The sequence below is a fragment of the Ostrea edulis genome, chromosome 4 (assembly GCF_947568905.1).
Source record: "Ostrea edulis chromosome 4, xbOstEdul1.1, whole genome shotgun sequence".
Taxonomy (NCBI): Eukaryota; Metazoa; Mollusca; class Bivalvia; order Ostreida; family Ostreidae; genus Ostrea; species Ostrea edulis.
Window position 1 is genome coordinate 79,136,832 of NC_079167.1, and position 23,421 is coordinate 79,160,252.

A 23,421-nucleotide genomic window follows, 5' to 3' on the forward strand; every position below is an offset into this window, starting at 1 on the left:
TTATATAACATTCCGTATAATAAAACAAAACAAATATTGCATGTAGTTGATTGATTGATGTTTTCCGCCACACTTAACAATATTTCAGTTATTCGGTGGCGCCCAGTTTTTCTATTGTTGGATGAGAGAACCCACATACAATGTACCTGTGAAGAGATCAACGACCTTCCGAAAGTAAACTGGGAAACTTTCTCACTTACCGGCGCGAGCGGGATTCGAACCCGCGCCGACAGAGGTGAGAGGCCGTATGATATTGAACGCGATGCTTTAACCACTCGGCCACAGAGGCCTCCGCATCTAGTTGAGGGTAATATTGAAAATATTTACCCCTCAAAACACCCATTGTTAACTTCGGCTTCACCTCAATATCACCACAACTACGTGCAATATTTCCAAACAAAGTACAGTGTACGTACCGTAATTTGTGGAAACGTCACCAGCTTATTAAGCTGCCTACAACCGTAGTTGTGAGGATTCTTTATCATAACTTATAATTTGTCTTCAACATTTGTCCGATTTAACAGTACATTATATTTAACAATTCTGATAAGTGTAATAGAAATTCCACAATTAATTTCCAAATAATCAAATTTATATCATACACCCTTTTAATACCACATACTCTATTTATCATTGTATATCTATTTCATCTTCGTTCTTTACACACTGAACTTAACTACGGATCACTCCGTTTATCTGATCAAGACATAGGGATCATGGCGGATAAGACCGGTAGACAGGGGATGATTACTCCTCCTAGGAACATGATCACACCTCTGGTATGCTCAGGGATCCATGTTTGCTCAACTCGTAATTTTGTATTCTTTACAGGAGATATGAGATTGATCACTGTTCGTTATCTTCTTCACCTTTTCATATTTCAATAAATGTAGCTTTAACATGTATGAACCCTGCTTATCAAAATGTGAAGGTGAAGAAAACATATCCGTTTACCTGATCAAGATATAGGGCTCACGGCGAGTGTGAGCGGTCGACAGGGGATGCATACTCCTCCTAGGCATCTGACCCCACCTCTGGTGTACCCAGGGGTCCGTATTTGCCCAACTATCTATTTTGTATTGCTTATAGGAGTTATGAGATTGATTAATGTTCGTTATCTTCACATTTTATCAATAAAAAAGCATAATCACGAAAACAAGAAGAATAAGTTACGTTTAATATACATTTTATAAATGATCTCTTAATGACAGGTTCTGATATGAACTATCATTGGACATGTTGAGTTCCTGATACTGGTGTACATCGTTATTGCTGACTTGTGATGGCGGTGATATTTCAGCACTAGCTATATAGTCCGAGGAACGCTTCTCTTGTTTTCTGTTATAGATTACCCTAAAATGTAGTATGATTGATATTAATAACAAAGACTTTTTTACTCATTGAGAATATTCATAATCCTCAAACAATTTTGTTTACCTCAATAATATAACAATGACAACAAGAAGGACGAAGTTGATGACCAGTGAAATAGAAAAGGCTGCGATGTATGCATCTGGAGTACTATAGTCGTTATTACAGACAATAGGTGCGTCTGAAAGTAATACAAAAATATTCAAATTCTGAATCTATATTTACTCCCTATCACTAGAACATATGAAAGATTACACATTTGTGATAGACAACAATGCTATTAAAGGTTCTTGATATTTTTTTTGGGGGGGGGATGAGGATGGGGATATTTTGAAAATGTTTTATATGATATTTTGTACAACTATGGGGTAACTAGATACTGAAAGTGACCCATAATAGCTCACAAAGATTTAACAGAGATCAGCGGATAAATTCACTGGTAATACAACTGTAGAACAGTACTGGTTGAACTAAATTAGAAAGATCTGAAAAGGTAAAAACGATGACAAACTTCGGTATCAAATTTAATTAACAGTTATCATTAAATATTCGTGATACCACGAGTAAAACAGTAACTACAGTAAACAAACTTTCCAACGAAGGCAAAAGTCAAGAGAAATTTGATTTGGGGAAATGATATTCCAATTCTAGTTTCTTACTTTTTCAACGTATAAGTTATTGGTGTGTCCAGGGGTCCGTGTTTGCCAAACTATCTACTTTGTATTGCTTATAGGAGTTATGAGATTGATCACTCCCTGTTCGTAATCTTCACCTTTTATTTAAGTTCAGAGAAATCAAATGCTGGTTGAAATTCAGAGTTATGAATATCTTAAGACGTTAATTACATATCCTAAAGCATATTATGAACAGCTTCTCCTGTGCATTGTTTTAGCCACACCTGTCAAGGGTATGGTCAATAAAAGCATATGACACATTGGATTTACTTATACAGGTATGTATGTCAAGCATCACAATATTCTGTCAATTAGATGAAAATTGTATTTTAGAATGTACTGCGGATACACCCAACTGTGTGTGAGTAGTGTGATGCACTATTTTATTTGAGTGGTAAGTTGACGAGATTAAGGTAAATATGTAACTTATTCATTTATATAATATGGTTCTAATTTAAACAATAAACAATTTCTATTCAGATTGTGATTGCTAGTTCACTGAGAAGGGAGGAGGCTGAAAAGGTTATATTTATTGCAGCGTTATTTAATGCAGAGAGTCTAAACGTCGTAAGGCTTGGCCCAGGCAACATTGATGTCATGATTTGTATCTCAAAAATAGGACTTTACAAACTTGATATTTTTCGGTAGATAGATGAAATAATTGTGTATAAATATGAGTTAGCCACTTATTTTCACTACAGTCAGGGGATCCCGTCCACCCAGTGGAACACGAACAGGATCCGTCAACATTGTCACAAACGCCGAGGCAGTTCTGAGAACAATTCTGGGAGCAGTTGAGTCCATATGTTCCTTTGTCACATGCTTAAATACATGTAATACAGACAGTCCCAGTTAATGAAAGAAATGAATAATGCTTGTTAGGACCAATGTTAGGTTAAACGAATGAAAAGTGAAGATAACGAACAGTGATCAATCTCATAACTATCATAAGCAATACAAAATAAAATGTTTGGCAAATACGGACCTCTGGATATACCAGAGGAGGGATCGGGTGCCTAGGAGGAGTAAGCATCCCCTGTCGACCGGTCACATCCGCCGTGAGCACTATATCCTGATTAGGTAAACGGAGTCATCCGTAGTTAAATTGATTGTGACAAGAACGACCTAACAATCGATATGAAACACCTCAGACAGCATTTGACCCCTGATTATACTTCGATCGATACAACCGATCGCGATAGCTTAATGGTAGACTGTTCGCTTCGTAACCAGGGGGTCGTGAGTTCGAGCCTCTCTCGTGCCAAGGCCGTGTCAAACCTTAGACATTAACATAGGTAGTGATTGCTCCTTCTCCAAACATTTGGTATCAAGAAGTGAGAATTGTTTTTGCTTCTTGTGACCTTAAAAACGGAGGTCCCATGTCTCAGTAGGTGTTGGCACGTTAAAGAACCCTGACAGCTTATTCACAAAACATCTTACTACTAACCTGAACAAAATAATTCTGTCTGAAAATTAAATACCGATCACAAGGTCACAAGTATGTATTCAGGTTCTATGAACCATGGGTGTACTTTATGTATTGATCAAGAAAATCTACAAGAAATGAAAAATAAGAAAATGACAGTGTTTGTAAACTTTGATCTTAGTCGTAAGATATTTTGTGAATAAGAGCCCTCAGATGCCTGGGTGGAATAAGCATCCCCTGTCAACCGGTCACACCTGCCGTGAGCCCTACACCTTGATCAGGTAAACGGAGTTATCCGTAGTCAAAATCAGTGTGACAAGAATGACTTAACAATCGACATGAAACGCACAGATAGCATTTAACCCAATGATGGGTTAGAATAGATCCTCAGCATCCTTTGCTTGTCGTAAGAGACTACTAAATGGGGCGGTCCTTCGGATGATTTTGCAAAAACCGAGACCGCGTGTCACAGCATATGTGGCACGATAAAGATCCTTTCCTGCACAAAGACCGTAAGCGCCGAGCATAGGATTAAATTTTGCAGCCCTTCACTGGCAATGGTGACGTCTCCATAGAGTGAAAGATTCTTGAGAGGGACGTTAAACAATATACAATCAATTAATTTAAGCATAGACATTTATATTCTAATATATTGAAAATATGTCAAGAAATATTGTTAGATGAAGTGGTATTATTCAGGAAGGAATGAGTCAATTACGTTTATTTCAATCTAACTAAAATTAGATTATAAGATACGCTCACAATCTCTACAGTAGGATCTGGCATAACCCGATAGGGGTCACATCCGCAACACGTTTTGCTTGGGACATTCATGAGAACTATCAGCCAGTCAGATTGCGTCATACATACAATGAGGGCTATCTAGGCGGTTCCCGGCAATTCGTAAACAAGTTGCAGTAATCGCTCTCCCACGAAGTTTATCCCACACTAAACAATGCATATTCTCACATAAAGGACTTTAAATTTTCGCAATAATGCCTAATCTATTCCGTTCATATAAACAACAAAACATACGGCATAAAATACACCCAAATTAAATCAAATGTGAATTGTGATTTATGTGTGAATAGAGCTAAGTACGATTTGAATAGTTGTCAAGATGGTTTACTTAATTAACGCGAGGAATATAACGCCAGTTGACGTAAACAGTGCATTTTGACGTCACATCTACCTGCCATGTGTTTTCTTTCAAACTAAACAATCATTATCCTTGAATTGTTAACACCGACGATTTCATAGGCGACGCGCTGATTGGTTAACATAAAGGTCACATGAACATGACCCCTAGTCGGGTTATGTGAGATCTTCTTACGCAGAGTATACAGCGCAGATCTAAGAAGTCAAATTTTTAATTAGATTGCGTTTACCTGGACTAATTAATGCTTTGTTTTGTTTTTGGCCAATCTCATATCTCAGTCGATTATAGATGGCTGTTCCTTGCCGCTTGTACATATGATAAGGATTAAATAAAAATCGAAACTATGTATGTGTGAATCTACACACCAGAACTTGTATATAGCTTGATACCCACATGGAGTGTGTTCATTATTCTCAAAAGAAGACATACGCTTGTTACAGAAACTTCCTAAGTATCCCGGTGTACAGCCCTCCACACAAGATCCAGTGATGTGATTACATGTCATGTTTCTGCAATGACTGCTGCAGTGATTTCAACAACCTTTGCCATATGTTACTACTGAGCATTCTAAAGAATATTAGAGGGAAACATTCTGAAATGATTTATTTATCGCTTGAGCTTTTACTAATAAACATACATGTCATACGTAGATAAATGTGTTTCAAAAACTGACATTTCCATGAAAAAGTATTTCCCGCACCAAACCATTCATCTTCTACCTGTTACACGTATATGTATTGTTTTCTATTTGTATACGTGTATGTAATTTGCTGAAATATATCCAATTATCCAAGAATATTAAAGCATCTGCATGTCTGTATTTTCTTCTTTTTATATCAAGCGTAATTATCCCAATCATATTAGTAATTTGAAGTTTGTATCTAATTCGTAAAACATTGATCCTGATTATATCAATGCCATCTATGAAGTAGTTCAAAAGTATTTAAGATATCTGAACCGGAAATATGTTTTTTCTTTTTAGTTTTAATTATTTGTTTTTCATATTTAAAAAAAAACACACGATGCAAACATTGTCATTTAAAACCATTAAGATTTATAGAAGCTATTTGCAGAGAATTATGGGTAATTCAAATTTCAAGGGCGTATTCGATATGACGTACTCGTGATTGTTACAGTGATTTACAATCCAAGTTCCACAAAAGCTATAACACAGAAACGAATTTGACTCGAATATGAGGATATTTCGTCTGATGTACTAATATGAATCTTATATATTTTCGTACTTTTAATGACAAATTAAATCCAACAATTATGAAGTGAATGCTAACTACTACTATAATTTATTCAATGATGCACATTACGGGATATAATTTTGAATTCGATTGAGAACCGTTCTTAGCGCACTGATTTTTACTACGGATAACTCAGTTTACCTGATTAAGATATAGGGCTCACGGCGGGTGTGACCGGTTGACAGGGGGTGCTTACTCCTCTTAGGCACAATATCCCACTTCTGGTATATCCAGGAATCCGTGTTTGCCCAATTCTAAATTTTGTATTGCTTATTTAAGAAATGAACAGCATTTTTGAGCTGTTCATGGTCAATATGAACGGATTTGGATTTGAGACAAATTTTGTGAATCGCGCTAGCACATAGTCAATATGAACGGATTGTGTCGTGCTCTGAAACTGGTTGGTTCATGGAGAAAAATGCGATTTGTAATATAAATATAGAAGTTATGAGATTAATCACAGGATATGGAATGGTTTAAATACTTTGTGGAACTTTGATATACTTTAAAGAATGCAATCTTGATAATTTGATAAAAACGGATTGCATGAAGTAATTGTACACACTATCTTACATCTACAAATTCAAGTGGTACATGTAACTTGACGAAATGATTGTAAATAGAACTATTCTACTTCGATCGATACACACATTGTGATTCTTAGTACCTGAGGAGAAAATCTAAAACATGGAACATATTTGAAATGTAATGTAGAACGTGTGATGACAAACTCCAAAGATCTTTAGGGAAGTCGTTGCTCTCATGAGTTGCAGCTCATAAAACCAAGGGATCACTTACTTTGCGTCCATGACTTATAAACGTAATATTTAACTAGAGATTGTTTTTATGAAAAACAAATGTTTTCCCAGCTCCCTAAATTGGAAGTGCTCCAAATGAAACCTCCTCCCCTTAATGTACGGCATGGTATGGAGAAGAGAGCATGAGCAGGAACATAGACATTATGAACTCCAATAAGCCACATAGGAGAAGTGTTCACAAACTAGTTTACACCCCCATCCCCCAGATCCACTATACCTTCAAGGATAAGAAATCGATCCTCCTGTTCCGATAATTGTACAAAATTTCAAGTTAATCGGATAAGCAATATCAGAGGAGAAGTGATCACAAGCTATTTCAGCATTATCCACCCCTCTTAGATCTGCTTTAACTTTTAGAAAAATAGTTGGATCCCCCTGTTTTGCAAATATGCATATCTACAAATAGCAATGAAGCTTTTTACAAAGTTTCAAATCAATCAGATAAGCCATATAGGAGAATTGTTCACAAGCCATTATGCATCCTCCACCCCTCTTGGATCCAGTATAACTTTTAGGAAAATAATTGGATCCTCCTGTCCCACCAATGTGCACATCTACAAATGGTAATTAAGCATTGTACAAAGTTTCAAGTCTATCCGATAAGCGATATAGGAGGAGAAGCGTTCACAAGATTTTGTGATAGACGGACGGACGGACAGACGACGGACAACAGGCGATCAGAAAAGCTCAGTTGAGCTTTCAGCTCAGTTGAGATAAAAAAAGAATAATCGTTGGCAAAATATATAAGATAGACACTTACTTTCACTACAGTCAGGGGATCCCGCCCACCCAGCGGAACACGCACAGGATCCGTCAACATTGTCACAAACGCCGAGGCAGTACTGAGAACAATTCTGGGAGCAGTTGAGTCCATATGTTCCTTCGTCACATGCTTAAATACATACACAATGTACATATTCGCAATTAATGAGAAATGAACAATAAGTGTTACTATTCTTAACAAACTACATACGTTTGTTGCAGAAACTCCCCAAATATCCTGGTGTACAGCCCTCCAGACAAGATCCAGTGATGTGATTACATGTCATGTTTCTGCAATGATTGCTGCATGGATTTCCACAATCTTTGCCATACTTTCCTGCTGAGCATTCTAGAAGAAGATTAGAAGGGAAGCAATATAAGATTATCATTTTCCTGCAAGATGAAAAAGTGAATTTTGGACATCGAACAACAATCAATCCCATAAATTCTATAAAGAGTACAACATTGAGAACAGGGCAAACACAGACCCATGGAAACACCAGAGGTGGAATCAGATGCCATTAAGTAAGCATACCCTGTTGACCGATCACACCTGTCGTGGACCCTAGATTTTATCAGGTAAACGGAGTAATCCGAAGTCAAAATGATTATATAAAGAACGGCCTAGCAGTTGGTATGAAATACGTCAGACAGCATTCAATATACATGTATGTCATACATAGTTAAAGCGCACATGTATTTGTATTCTAAAAGTTGACAGTATTATACAAAAGCTTTTTGGAAAAATTTGTTTGCACTTTATTGATCATTTTTGTACTAATTTGGCGATCATATGAAATACCAAGGCTGGAAAAGAATTTTTGATATTTTTAAAACTATATGATGCAAAGAATATTAACAAGAAACACCGTATTAAGAATTACCCTGTTTACAGTGAGGAGTCCTCCATCTCGGTTTACATCCGTATGTACAGCTGCCTGTGATATGGTCACATGACTGGTTGACACAGTTCTCATTACATCGTACAGAGCAGTTTTCTCCATAAAACGTAGCACTGCAAACTAAAAGAAGAGAAATAGACAATGCTGATAATATTAATAATAATTTTAAACTTTTCGATAATAAATTTATTTCCAACAAAAACAACCAGGACAATCAGGACGCAATCCGTATCAATCAAGGCCGACATCAGACTCAGATACCCATAGAAAAACCAACAGAGGATTCAAAACGAAAAACCAAACTGTTTATAAAAACTATAAAAATTCGGGAACAACAAACGTGTTCAAACATAATTGCACCACGTATATTGGAAGAAAAAGCAGCCAGTATTTTTTAGGCGGAGGCAAACTGAACGGAAGCCAGAGATTCGAGAACATCAGACATAAACCGTGGACCCAAAGGTGATCAACCTTTCTAGCAAACATTTGACAAAAGACGAAATAAATTTATTATCGAAAAGTTTAAAATTTACACCAACACCGAGAAATAATACCCAAGAATTAACTAAAGAATACACTCGCAGATTGAGACTGGCCGAATTCGTTGGTGAGGAGGATGAATATGATGAAGAGAAAAATCTGGAAGAAAGCCTTCTCAGAAATAAATCAAAATTTAATCCAAGGAGAGGCTGAAATAATATGTTAGATAGAGTTTGTGATGTTTTACTAAAAACTCCAATCATTGATGATAATTCAAACACCGGAAAAAACAATCTATCGAAAACTGAAATGAATGCGTTAAAATCATTGTCATTGGATGAAAACATTATTATCAAAGAAGCTGACAAAGGAGGAACAGTGGTAATAATGGACTCAGATTTCTACAAATCCAAAATATTAGATATGCTAAACAACGATGAGTTCTACTCGGAAATAAATGAAAGTCAAAACAAAAAGATTCTACAAAAAATTAGAAAAATTATACAAAAACATCCGTCATCACCAACTGAAAAAGAAGAGGATTTTATCACAAATTTTGATTTTAAAGAAAGCTATTTCTATGGCTTACCCAAAGTCCACAAATCGGATGAAATAAAACACACAATATAGCTTAAAAATTGTGAATACATCACTTGTCTTAGACCCAAGGATTTGAAATTCCGCCCAATTGTGTGGGGGCCATCTGCCCCAACACAAAGACTTAGTAACTTGCTGGACATTATATTAAAACCTCTGTGTAATGAAGTCAACAGTTTTGTCCGTGATGATTTAGATTTCTTACAACACTTACCTGATAAGGTAAACGAGAACGCAATATTAGTAACGTTTGATGTTGTTAATTTTTATACTAATATTACTTGTCCACTAGGACTTCAAGCACTAGAATATTGGATATATAAACACCTAGAACAAATAGATGAACGTTTTTCTAAAGACTTTTTTTTTTATAGGCAACAGCATTTGCACTACAAAACAATAATTTTACATTCAACAACAAACACTATCTTCAAGATAAAGGTACCGCAGTGGGAACCAAAATGGCTCCAACATATGCCACACTTACACTCGGCTATTTAGAGGAATTATTATACCAAAAAGTTAAAAAATCATTTGATGAACAATTCGGTCTATATATAAGACAAAACTGGAAAAGATACTTGGATGATTGCTTCATTATTTGGAACAAAGACATGACGGATTTGAATAAATTTAAGAACATTCTAAACGAATTGGATATCAATTTAAAATTCGCAATGGATTACAGTACATCTTGTCTACCATTCCTGGATGTTTCTGTTATCAAAAAGGAGGACAAAATAATTACAGATATTTTTTACTAACACACGGACACTCACCAGTATTTACACTTTTCGTCCTCGCATCCAAGACACACAAAACGTGCCATACCTTACAACCTCGCCAGAAGAATATGTACCATCGTTAGCGAAGAACCTACCAGGGAACAACGTTTAGGGAAATTAAATAGTTATTTACAAAAACAGAATTATCCAATCAAACTTATAAACGACGGAATCAAGAAAGCCAGAGAACTCAATAGAGAAAATCTTATAAATAAATCCAAAATCAATCCCATAACAAATCCACACATTTTACCGTTTGTTACAACATACAACCCAAGGAACTCTAACGTTACACCTATCGTTCGGCAACTCAACGACCTACTAAAAACAGATGAAAACTGAGGAAAATTATGAAGAAGTATACTTTTATCAACAGCAAGAGACAACCGAAAAATTTTAGGAGACTGTTATGTAAATCTAAGTTTCAGGAAAAGTCCAACCAAAAAAATTTCACCTTTACCAAATGTGACAATCGGCGATGCGGAACGTGCCCATACTTAAGTGAAGCAAATTCGTTTAAATTTAACAACAAGGAATTTACGGTAAATTCAGATATGACGTGCTCCACCAAAAATTTAATTTATGTTATAACATGTGCTGGCTGTGGAAAACATTATATCGGTGAGACTGGAACTACTCTACGAACTCGTATACGAGTTCATAAACAACACATTTCAACACCCGGATACAGAAAAATTAAAGTTAGTGAATATATAGATGTGAGTGGCCACGGACAATTCAGTGTATTTCCGTTTTATAAACTGTAGACAGAAAATACTATTTCCCGACGAGAAAAAGAAAGACACTTTATTAATACTTTAAAACCGGTTCTCAATAGCTTAGTGTGACATATGTTTACTGTTATTATCTATGACGTCATAATATGCTTAACGTAAAAACCTTTTCCCCAAACTTCCGCCAGAGTTCGTTTGCTCACAAACCAATCTCTTCCAGTTAGGCATTATGGGATAGCGAATTCTTAGGTCGCATATACTGTGTGACGTCACTGTAGAATGACGATAAAAACGTAACGTCAAACGTAAACAGTTCAAAAGAAGAATGTAAACATTAAACACTATAATTTGAGCAGAGTATCCCTACCTTTTAATGATCTTTTGATAATTTTATGTGTAAAATAAAATCCATACTTTTATATTAATGCTCTTAATGTCAATATTTTCAATCTTTTACCTACGAACTACTTCTTTATTGTTATTTGCCCGCGTGATAATCGCGGACTCACAATATACAAATCTGTATATTGTGCTGCGTCACATAGGAGAGGTCTGTACGTAGGTGACGTAATGAGGCCTCGACGGGGAGTTTGACCTTTTTCCTTCATTCGTTTATGACGTCGTTATGTACGTGAAAAGTTAGGACGCCTTTATGACGTCAGACCATTTCAAAATTATTTTAAAATGTAACGCCTGAAGATTATAAAATGAAAGCGCTTGCGTTAAATTTTTAACTTTGTGTACTGTTTATTCTATTTCTTTTAATATATATATATATATATATATATATATATATATATATATATATTAAAAAAGAAATAGAATAAACAGTACACAAAGTTAAAAATTTAACGCAAGCGCGTTATATATACGTATATATATATATATATATATATATATATATATATATATATATAGCGCGTTATATATACGTATATATATATATATATATATATATATATATATATGACTGGCGTCATGAGAAAAGGGCCCTTATGTTTCGACGTCACAAGTCACAGAAAACGACGTCAAAGTTCGTGAACTTGAAACGTCAAAATCGCGGCAACGTAAAAAAAAATGAGTTTGTTGGTTGTATTTACTTACATTCTGGATGCATGAATTATATAAATAATCACATGGCAGTTCCAACATAGAATCTGTATATGTCCGAAAAGAATTCTAGTTAGATTTTACATGTCATTAATATCATTGGACGGGTACAAATACCTGTGTTTGTTAATACATATTCAGCACAGTCTAGTAAATACGTAAGGGTTTTCAAATGAAAGTGTTATACACCACGCAAATTTGTTTATATGCTAAATCGCACCGATATTTGTCAATTATCGTAGTGCATATTGTTCCTGGTTTTGATGCACCTTTAATTTTAGATTAAATATATACATGTATTTATATCCATACAGTATTTGATTTATCTCACATTTACAGATTTGTGTATACTTGTACCGTACATGTATAGACGTAAAAACTAATCGAAGGAATCGATCTATTTTCCAAACATACTGATATGTTATATGGAGCTTTAAAATTAGATTTTTGATCAATTTGAGACAAACATTTCAGGTCAAATAATGATAATACAGTTACTAGTTATTTAGTGGAAGTTTTATGTCTAGGTCTTAAAACTAGGTGTAGTATTGTATGTACTTTACATGATTAAACACAACTTAATATCGCCATTTAAAGTAGCAAATATTATCTATATTATATCATATAATATATTATATATTACATGTAACCAGAAGGAATATGCAGTAATTTGATTTCAGCTTATAGTGAGAAAAATTAAGAAAAAAGTGCATACGATTACCATAAAGTCACGTAGTACAACGTACGGGGGGATACAGAGAAGTTGGCTAATATTATTGACAAGCTAAAAAAAAAAAGCCCTCATATATGTTATTTTGTCCAAACGTCAAAATCCCAGAGGAGGGGGGGGGGGTCACTAAATATATCTTATTTTAATAACTGCATGTCAAAATAACGGCAAATGAACGTTCTGAAAACAAGGGGAAAAACCTATCATCGCATAAGGACCGTAGGGCTCTTGCATATTGTACTTGTAGGAGTATTATGTATAAGATGTTTTCGCTGTGCATCATGCACAACGAAAACATCTTATACATAATATTCCTACAGGGGCGTCGGCGGCAGGGGCGGCAGGGGCGGCGGTCGCCGCCCCAATAATTTTGCAAAAAAAAAAAAATTAAAAATAATTTAAAAAAAAATAAAAAATAGAATAGTAACGAAAAAGGTGAAGTAGGTACCTGGGTCCGACGTGTGTACACAATAATTAAAAATAGCCCTCCAAACAAGATCCAGTGATTGGATTACATGTCATATATCTGCAATGACTGCTGCAGTGATTTCCACAACCTTTGCCGTACGTTTTTACTGAGCATTCTAGAAGAACATTAGAGGGAAGCAATATAAGATTATTTATTTGTGATTCGAGCTTTTCCTGCAAGATGAAAAAGTGCATTTTGGACATCGAACAGCAATCAATACCATAAATTCTATAAAGAGTACAACATTGAGAACAGGGCAAACACAGACTCATGGAAACACCAGAGGTGGAATCAGATGCCATTAAGTAAGCATACCCTGTTGACCGATCACACCTGTCGTGGACCCTAGATCTTATTCAAGTAAACGGAGTAATCCGTAGTCAAAATTAGCATAAAATGAACGGTCTAACAATCGGTAAGAAACACGTCAGACTGCATTCAATATACGTGTATGCTAATGTATGTCATACGTAGATAAAGCGCACATATATTCTAAAAATTGACAGTATTATAGAAATGCGTTTTGGAAAAATAGATTTGCACTTTATTGATCATTTTTGTACTAATTTGTTGATCATTTGAAATACCGAAGCTGAAATAATTAAAGGCTATATGATGCAAAGAATATTAGTAAGAAATGTCATATCAAGAATTACTCTTTTCGCATTTGAGGGTCCTCCATCCCGGTTTACATCCGTATGTACAGCTGCCTGTGATATGGTCACATGACTGATTGACACAGTTCTCGTTACATCGTGCAGAGCAGTTTTCTCCATACCAGCCATCATTACAAACTAAAAGAAGAGAAATGGACAATGATAATTATCTCAAAATATCAAAATTGACTACGGTAGCTAAGGATATTTTGCCACTGATTTGTTTTCGCTAATACCCTAAAAGGGTCAATGTAAAACTTATACGGTACCAATTTTGATGCACCAGATGCGCATTTCGACAAATAATGTCTCTTCAGTGATGCTCAACCGAAATGTTTGAAATCCGAAATAACTATGAAGTTTTAGATCTAAATATAGCCAAAAACAGCGTGCCAAACAAGTGGAGCCAAATTCGCCCAAGGATAAGAGCTATTCATGAGGGAGATAATCCTTAATTTTGAAATGAATTTCTAAATTTTATAACAGCAATTAAATATACATCCGTATTTTCAAGCTAGTAACGAAGTACTTAGCTACTGGGATGTAGAGACCCTCGGGGACTAACAGTCCACCAGCAGAGTCCTCGACCCAAGGGTCATAATGTAAAACTTATACGGTACCAATTTTGATGCACCAGATGCGCATTTCGACAAATAATGTCTCTTCAGTGATGCTTAACCGAAATGTTTGAAATCCGAAATAAGTTTGACGTTTTAGAGCAAAATATAGCCCAAAACAGCGTGCCAAACAAGTAGAGCCAAATTCGTCCAAGGATAAGAGCTATGCATGAGGGAGATAATCCTTAATTTTGAAATGAATTTCTAAATTTTATAACAGCAATTAAATATACATCCGTATTTTCAAGCTAGTAACGAAGTACTAAAAGGGTCAATCCAATGTTACGTGAATATACGTATTACTTTAGACTACCAACAATATATATTGTGGAAATAAAAAACGGAGCAAAATTGTTTTTCAATTCATCCTGACAAAAATGGCACAAGGCAAATATTTCCAAGGATACCATACCTATTTTTTTTTTTATAATACTTGATGAATAGCACGTACTTTCAATAAAATCAAAATAACCTTCCATAACACAGCTCATAAACTGTTACATAGCATATCATATTTCATATTGCCACGAAGGAGATACTTTTCATATACCTTAAGTACACAAAAATTTTATTGTTTGGATTCTCTTCGATATGTGACAGTAGGATAAGGTCAGTGAGCCAGTTGCAATATGTATGTGAATCGTCAACATTTCTGAAGAATGAGTTGTATATTCATAGGGAGATACATTGTCATTTGTCATTGATGCTGCACACATGACTTTAGAAATGATTTCCAAATCACTTCCCCGTCGCGCTAGCGCAGTAATGGAATATTCGCCTTGTAACCGGGAGGTCGTGCGTTCGAGTTTCTCTCATGCCATGGCCGCCTCAAACCTACGATGTAACCATACATGTAGGTAGTGGTTGCTCCTTTACTAAACGCTCGACATTTAGAAGTTAGAATCATAATCTTTCGGATATGACCTTAAAAAAAACAATAGAGACTTTTGCTACGGTGGTGTGTTCTATGTATAGATCTAAATTCACAGAAAACAGCTGGTGACGTCTCAATGTGAGTGAAAAATTCTCGACGTGACTCAAAACAACCTACCAATCAACCACACCATTCCTATTTGTCTCCGAATTTCGTTTTCAGCTATGCCTTAGTTGTGACAAAACACAATTTGAACAAAATCTGTTTATCAAAAAGTGTTTATCAACACATGCTAGATAGTAAACAATATGAGCAAGATCATACAAGAAACTACATCAAATACCACTAAAAACCAGGCTACCATTTTACTCAGAGATCAGGGAATAAACCATTAACTGAAGAAATAGGCCTACAAAACACGACTACAAGCGTGAAAGGTGCCGTTAGGAAAATGTCAAACATTTATTAACGTCATACATGCAAAAAGTTCAAACGAAGTAAGAACATTACAGTATTCCACCATCCATAACGAAAGATCAAATACATGTAATACTCCAACATACTGGTATGTTCATACTATCTATCATATCACTCAATATAGTACGTAAAACATGTAAATTATTATTTTTTTTACTGATTAATTAACTTCCTTGATGCTTTCAATTTAAGAAAAATGAGGAATAAATGCAGTAAACTTTTGAAGGCCAAGGACAGACAGATATAGCTATGTATGTATGCTATTTAGAGTAAAAGTTAAAATTCATTTCAGACTGTAAGTTTGTTTCATTTAAGAACTGGATACTTACTTTCCTCGCATCTATTTCCTTTGAATCCATCGTCACATCCATGTTCACAATGTCCGTCTCTGTGGTTACAATGATTACTTTCAGATCGACAATAGGAACTGCAGCTCTCTGAACAATTCAATCCGTACCGACCAACTGAACAGACTATCAATGTGATTAAAAATTGTTTATAATTTCATCATATCTAAATGTTCTTGAGCAAATCATGGCCGGATTCAAGTGTCAAAATCATTTAATGATAACCATATTAGAGAGATATCATGTATGTTTTGAATTATACAGTTATTGACTGAGTCCGATGACAGGTGCTGTTTGATTGACCAGACGGCCACAGATCCGTTCGAGGATTAAACAAAATAGCCGTTATCCGTGGACACAGTCTATAACTATTTGTTATGCACCTTCATTTTCTAGGTATAGTTTTTACCAGATGCACATGGTTTGTTGAGGTTTAACAAGACAGAATGATTGCGTACATTTATCAACGTGTCCACTACATTTATAGTTTAAAAGAAAACACACCCAATGTCCTAATTGATAATCAATAATTACTTTTTTCGTGTTTCTGCTATGTGTTTCATATAATAAATATGAGAGTAAGTTTAACAGTTAAAATGTTGGTTCTAAATCGTATAAGTTTAACATGGGGAAATATTTTAGGTGTATAACAAAATAAAATATCAAAGTGCAATACTGTTTAGAGCATACTTCATCAACTTAGAAAGAAGAAATACTTCTGTAATACCACCGATAACTTATTTAAAACATCAAACTACACTTTCAACATCAACCTTTGTCACAGAGTTCCCCGGTATATCCTGGATTACAACCTCTGTCACATCTTCCTGTTTCCCTGCTACAGGGGAGGTAACTCAGACACTGTCCACTACAGTTATACACACAATCAGGGCCGTATGATTCTGCAGGACACTCTGGTAAAATATGATTTTATCCAACAATTTATTATTTTGAAAAAAGCGTATACTTTTCCGTTTCACAACCGAAGCTACTTTACTAATGCTTTGTTGTTTTTCACAAGTCTAAATTTACAATGCGTTGATATTTCATCGTTTTTATCTTTCAAATATTCCACTATAGTTAGTAGTTGTATTTTACTTGCTTAAAAAATCTTTAAGATAACTTACGTGTGTTACAATGTGTTCCTGTCCATCCATTACCACATCCATAGTCACATTGTCCAGTGGTGTGGTTACAGGACAGGTTGTCTCTGCAGTGTCCAGTACACGTAGATCTACACTGTAAACCGTAATATCCAGCTGGACATGCTACGGAATATTCATTCTTTTAATAAGATTTCATTATAAATTGCATACATACATGAGAGTGTCAATCATATTTTAATCAAGTATTAACAATAATCTTACATGTGTTACAAAACTCCCCCACCCATCCTGCTGTACAACCCAAACACGTTCCGTTGACAATGTCACATCTCAATTCCTGACAGTTGTTTGGACAGGGTAGATCACAGATATATCCATACACACCGGATTCTTCACAACCTATATATATATATATATATATGATGCAGAGAAAATATAAGACCTCATTTACATAAACTAAATGGATTTTAACCGTATAACGAGGTAGCACACCGGATTCTTTACAACCTAAGGATATAGTACATGTACAGAGAAAATATTGGAGATATGACTCCTCATTTTACACACCACAACATAGGCCACAACATAAAGATATCCTTTATATTTGAGCCACATGATCTATTTCGTATTTAAAAATTGTCATTATAATTTATTGATGTCTTTTTCACTTACATGTACGTTATTACTGTAATATACATGTATGTTACATATATTTGCAACCTATAAACAATACTGCTTTTCGAAATAAACAATACAATACACTCATCATAAAATTGCAAACGTATGTACAAACTGGTTAATGATGTAGTACAATATAACACACAATATTAATATATTTATCATATTAATTTACATTTATCATACACTAAATGGATTTTTAATTGTATAATTGGTAGCACAGTATTACCTGTTACAGTTACTTCACACAACTCAGTGAAAACTGTCTCTATTTGATATCCGGTAGGATAAGTTGTCCCGTCAAGTCTTTCATTGTAAAATATTACGTAACGTCCATGTTTGACGCAAGTTGTACTGAAATCCAAGGTCGGTATCTCCTTTCCGTTCTTGTAACACAGATACCCATCTTCCTTTATAGTTGTGTTCGACACATAGAGTGAAAAACCAGCAAAACGCCCTCTTTGTCTCATGACTGAAATTATCAATTTTTGATGACACTATTATCAGTTGGAAAGAAGAGAAGACTTTTCCTTGATATATAAGCGATGGTATTTGACTATTTGTATCAACTTTCTATTAGAAAACCACATGTTCGTTTATCTATATGCTATGGATTCTGATCAAAATATTGAAATCGCTGAAGACAAGTGGAATATGTAACATGTTAGAAAAAGAGCAAGGTACAAGCACGATTGCACCTGTGATAGGTAACCTTAAAAGTGAGTGGCAAGTCAAACTGGCAAACAAGCATGTACTGATACCATTCCCACAATAGGAAAGTGTAAGAACTGTATAATACACTATACAATTATGGACTGTTTAGCAGGGAGACATCACAAATTATTCTGTGTCAGTAGAGTTATCACCTTCCGACACTTATCATTATAGTTTTATTAGAATCTAGGAGTATAAAGGTAATCAAACATTTATTGACTTTTGTCATATTTAAAATTCTTGAACGTCAGAAAAATTGTAACAACTTTTCCTGCAGATTTAGATAAATTTTCAATGGTTTTCGAGGGGTGTAATCAATGTTATCCATAATTACATGCACTATCTTATTTTATATTCAATGCTATACATTTATTCGATGTTTATAAGTTTAGCAATATAGAGCAGTTAAACCAGCATTAACGCGACGAAAAGATTCGATTTTGACATCACATTAGGATGACACAATTCATTATTAGAATTCATTAATTAACGATCATGCACATTTTTTATTTATTTTTATCAGAGTTGTCTCGCTTGCGCTAGTAACATTTATAGAGTAGTTACTGCACGTGAGGGAGACAATTCGTGACCAGTCGTCGACCAATAAAATTCATTGTATTATTCTGAAGGATAATACTATATAGATATTGCCTGTAATTGAGCATAAAATTGAAAATTTTCACCCCGGGAAAACCATTTTTAAACGAGGCGTAGCCGACAAAGCAGAAAAACGAACGTGAAAGGCGAATATAACGAACAGTGATCAATCTCATAACTCATATAAGCAATACAAAACAGAGAGTTGGGAAAACACGGACCCCTGGACACACCAGAGGTGGGATCAGGTTCCTAGGAGGAGTTAGCATACTCTGTCGACCGGTCACACCCGCCGTGAGCCCTACATGTATATATTGATCAGGTAAACTGAATCTGTTGACATATGATCAATCAATACCATGTTTTAATATACTGTATGCTATATAAACAACAAAGCAGAAAAACCTTTGTCTGTTAACATTTCATCAATCACCACCATACCATGCTATGTATATTAATGCGGGTATTCGCGTTTATTACAAACGCTCAATCGACGTCGTCTAACAATCTTCGGCGAATCGTACGCGCATCAATTTTATACGGGATAATTTTTGTAATATAACCCGTTGTCAAGTAGTATTATCCGTTGCTAGATACTATAACCCTGGGGCGCGTGCTTATTATTCTCAGAGGGAAATATTTAGAATGTTTTTTCAAATGCTTCTTGACCAATAAGATTGGAGTATATTACGTGAAAGTATAATAAGATCAAGTGATATCCCTCTTAGGAAGCATTTTGTGCGAGACTTTGTGATACAGCATATGTTAATTTGTTTTTGGACAGAAATGCAGGATGATACATTCTATGGATCCATATTTCACGATATATTTGATACAAAAAATCTTATTTACAAACATTATCATTTCATTATGCAAGGCGAAGATAACGAACAGTGATCAATCTCATAACTCCTACAAGCAATACAAAATAGATAGTTGGGCAAACACGGACCCCTGGACAAACCAGAGGTGGGATCAGGTGCCTAGGAGGAGTAAGCATCCCCTGTTGACCGGTCACACCCGCCGTGAGCCCCATATCCTGATCAGGTAAACGGAGTTATCCGCAGTCAAAATCAGTGTGCCAAGAACGGCTTAACAATCGGTATGAAACACATTAGACAGCATTTGACCCAATGCGAGGTTGTATTGACGAACTAGATCGTTATAACGACCATAGAATTTGCAAAATGCTGACTTCAATCGAGACTGTTGAAATCCCTGTACCATCAACTTGTTTATCAGTAGCTTACCTCGATTTAAAAACTGACTATACCCAGAACAAGCTGTTGCGTATCGAATCAGTTGAGATATATAAACACCATATGCAGGTGATAATGGAATATTGCTACATAAATGTGGGAAGTTGACGATGTACATTCCAGATATGCATGTATTACTTCCATTTAATTGATGCAGAATTTCTTAAAGTTTTAATTACCATCGTTTGCATTCTAAATACATATAATTATTATGAAATATTATTTTCAATCAACGCCTTTCACTGTATTAATCTACAAAATACACATTAAAGAAATTTATTTGACATGATTAATTTGTAGAATATAATGAAACCTTTATTTGTCTAATTGTACAGCAATAGCATTTCGAATTTGCTGTATGTAGAGTAGGTACTAAAATTTGATAGCATTAACTACTGGCGTAATATCTACGTTTTGAATAAAAGAAAACAATTAGATGGGTATGATTAGCAAGCCGCTAAGAAATTAAGAAACATTCGAGTAATTTCTTATTCTTGACCATCAGAGGACTCATATACCGGTAGATACATGTAGTATTAGTGAAAATTAAAGAGGAGAGATGAAAAAATAGCGAAATGGACATAAAACGAAAATCATTGCACTTATGTATCAAGACATAGGTAATAAAACAACACAAACCATACCATATTGTTCTCCATAGTCTTTGAACTGTATTCTGATGCTGTAAATGCTAAGTACTTTCTCAAGGTTAATGTACCACCATGTCCGTTTATCTGGAAATGTTAGTGGTGTTCCAATTTTTGCAGTCCTTGTACACGTGCTAATGTTTCCATCTACTGCACGACTGGATTGAAACTGCTGACATGTTCCAGATTTTTGGCACTCAGTTACCTTCTCAGCTTGCTCGGTCTCCTTATTCTGAGATAGGATTTCTGTAAATGAAGAAACCTATTCTATTGCTATCCGAGAGTGAAAATAATATTTTTTCCACTTACAAACATAATTCTGATCAGAACAAGTAATGGTAGCTGCATCGTCATAATTAATAAAAAATTAAAATTTACGTGTAAAATGTATGGGGTTATTCCAGCGTTTCAACAAGAAAACGACGTGAAATGCATTTCTATTTTCCAAGTCGAGTAAAACATAATAATCTTGTTGCAAATTTATACAATGTAAACTACACTTTGATGTACGATGGTAAATGGATACTACTTAAACTTGGTTTAGTTTCATTACATGGTGTGAAGAAAACTAAATTGGAATATGTGGTGCACTGAACTGTAGAAAATGGGGACCTTACCTTGTTTCGGTTTGATTGTTAGTACGGTGTAGTAATGTTAGTAACAACACTTCACTAGACCGTATTACGACCGAGAAAGTTAACAGTACAATAGATATAAACAATATATTGTTTACTTACGGTATACATATGGCAAAGTCAGTATCATTGATATCAAAACGACAAGTGTCTGCATATTCAAATTCTCAAAACAACAAACAAGTTTTATTTGAAAAAAGATAAGGCGATCAACAGTTGTCATATTTCTTATGTTTAAGGCATTTAATGACCATGATGAAGTTTAAAGTTTTTCAACATTTCCCTCTGCAGAATGAAAATAAATAATTGGAAAAGAAAGTTTTATACATTTACATGTATACACATTTCTGAAAGACGGATGCTGATTGCTCTTTATACAGTAATACTTGAGTAGACGGAACAGGTGTTTTGGATAATGATCGGCAGCCAGCACTTAAAGAGGATCTTATAAATTACTCTCTGCGATCAAGGGACAACATGAAACAATGTTTATAAATTACTCTCTGCGATCAAGGGACAACATGAAACAATGATTTAAAAACAAATTGTGAGTCCAAAATGTAGCTGTAGTTGCATAACTCACGATTTGTTTGATCTTATGGTAATCAGCTAGTCTATCAATACTGTGGAGTACATGCAAATTATCCAATGACATTGTGTAATATTTCATGCAATCTTCATCGATTGATGATCAGAATATATCTTCATCATGATTTCTCGATTAATTGGTATACACATGGATGCATATTTGCTGACATTTTAAGGACAACAAGGTACTTTCCTTCAACAACTGTGATATTCTGTTGAGATGAGTAGCATTTACTGTTTTGTAATACATAATGAAGTATTAACAAAATCTATCATATTCTGATCAGGTCACTCGCCCTTTTGCATTTAGGATAAAGATGGGAAAATGCGAGGACGGCCATTTAGAACGGAGATGGGGAAAATGCGAGGACGAAGATGGACAAAGCGAAATTGCAAGGACGATGGAGTAAATCGCCAAGGCGGAGGAGCAAAGGAAGCTGTCATCCATATTAAGGAGTTTCAAAATTGCATGCTCTTTGTAATCATAAAGGTTTCAGATATTCAATAAGTGAATCTCAGTAAATAATGGTAAAATAGCCGATATCAAAATATTCCGATATTTGCGAGTTAAATGAAATCGTCATCACTAAATATACCGTGATAAAGTAGTTCAGGTCAGCATACTGGAATTTAGAGAAACCATAAGTGATGTCCCTTATACGTATGTAGGTCATTTCAAGTTATAACTTCCATGGCAGTATAAACATCAAATCGCGGTGGGGTGTCAATCCTTAAGCACATTGTTAGTTATTTTGGGCAGCAACAATGTTACTCAAAAATATCATTTTATTTCTCCATTTGAACAAAATTAGCAGTACTGAATTTTGTTTGTAGTTGAACAAAATCGAAACAAGAACATATATTCGAAAGTAGAGTAATTAATCGTAATTGACAAAAGAAACAGGGCATTGATATGATATCTTGTTAAATTTGTAAATCATTTGTATGATGTCCCG

The 23,421-nt window shown here is 35.0% G+C and overlaps 1 protein-coding gene across 1 annotated transcript; it reads right to left on the reverse strand.

Annotated features, from left to right (window-relative positions):
* Positions 1-1,159: 1,159 nt before the first annotated feature.
* On the reverse strand, positions 1,160-21,482 carry LOC125653208 (multiple epidermal growth factor-like domains protein 10). Its single transcript, XM_056163859.1, has 12 exons — positions 21,240-21,482; positions 18,255-18,497; positions 17,609-17,746; positions 17,369-17,509; positions 17,015-17,155; positions 16,224-16,367; positions 13,927-14,064; positions 8,348-8,485; positions 7,675-7,812; positions 7,462-7,593; positions 1,438-1,552; positions 1,160-1,353 (listed from the first exon to the last, which is right to left on the reverse strand). The coding sequence occupies exons 2-12, from the start codon at positions 18,493-18,495 to the stop codon at positions 1,188-1,190; spliced, it is 1,632 nt and encodes a 543-aa protein (XP_056019834.1). The 5' UTR covers positions 18,496-18,497; positions 21,240-21,482; the 3' UTR covers positions 1,160-1,187.
* Between the last annotated feature and the right edge of the window lie 1,939 nt (positions 21,483-23,421).

Coding starts and splice junctions, on each gene's coding strand:
- LOC125653208 (XM_056163859.1), bottom strand. CDS start 18,495: ATGAGACAAAGAGGGCGTTTTGCTGGTTTTTCACTCTATGTGTCGAAC. Junction 17,747..18,254: donor GTGTGAAGTAACTGTAACAG/GTAATACTGTGC, acceptor ATATATATATAG/GTTGTGAAGAATCCGGTGTG. Junction 16,368..17,014: donor CGGGGAACTCTGTGACAAAG/GTTGATGTTGAA, acceptor TCACATTGATAG/TCTGTTCAGTTGGTCGGTAC.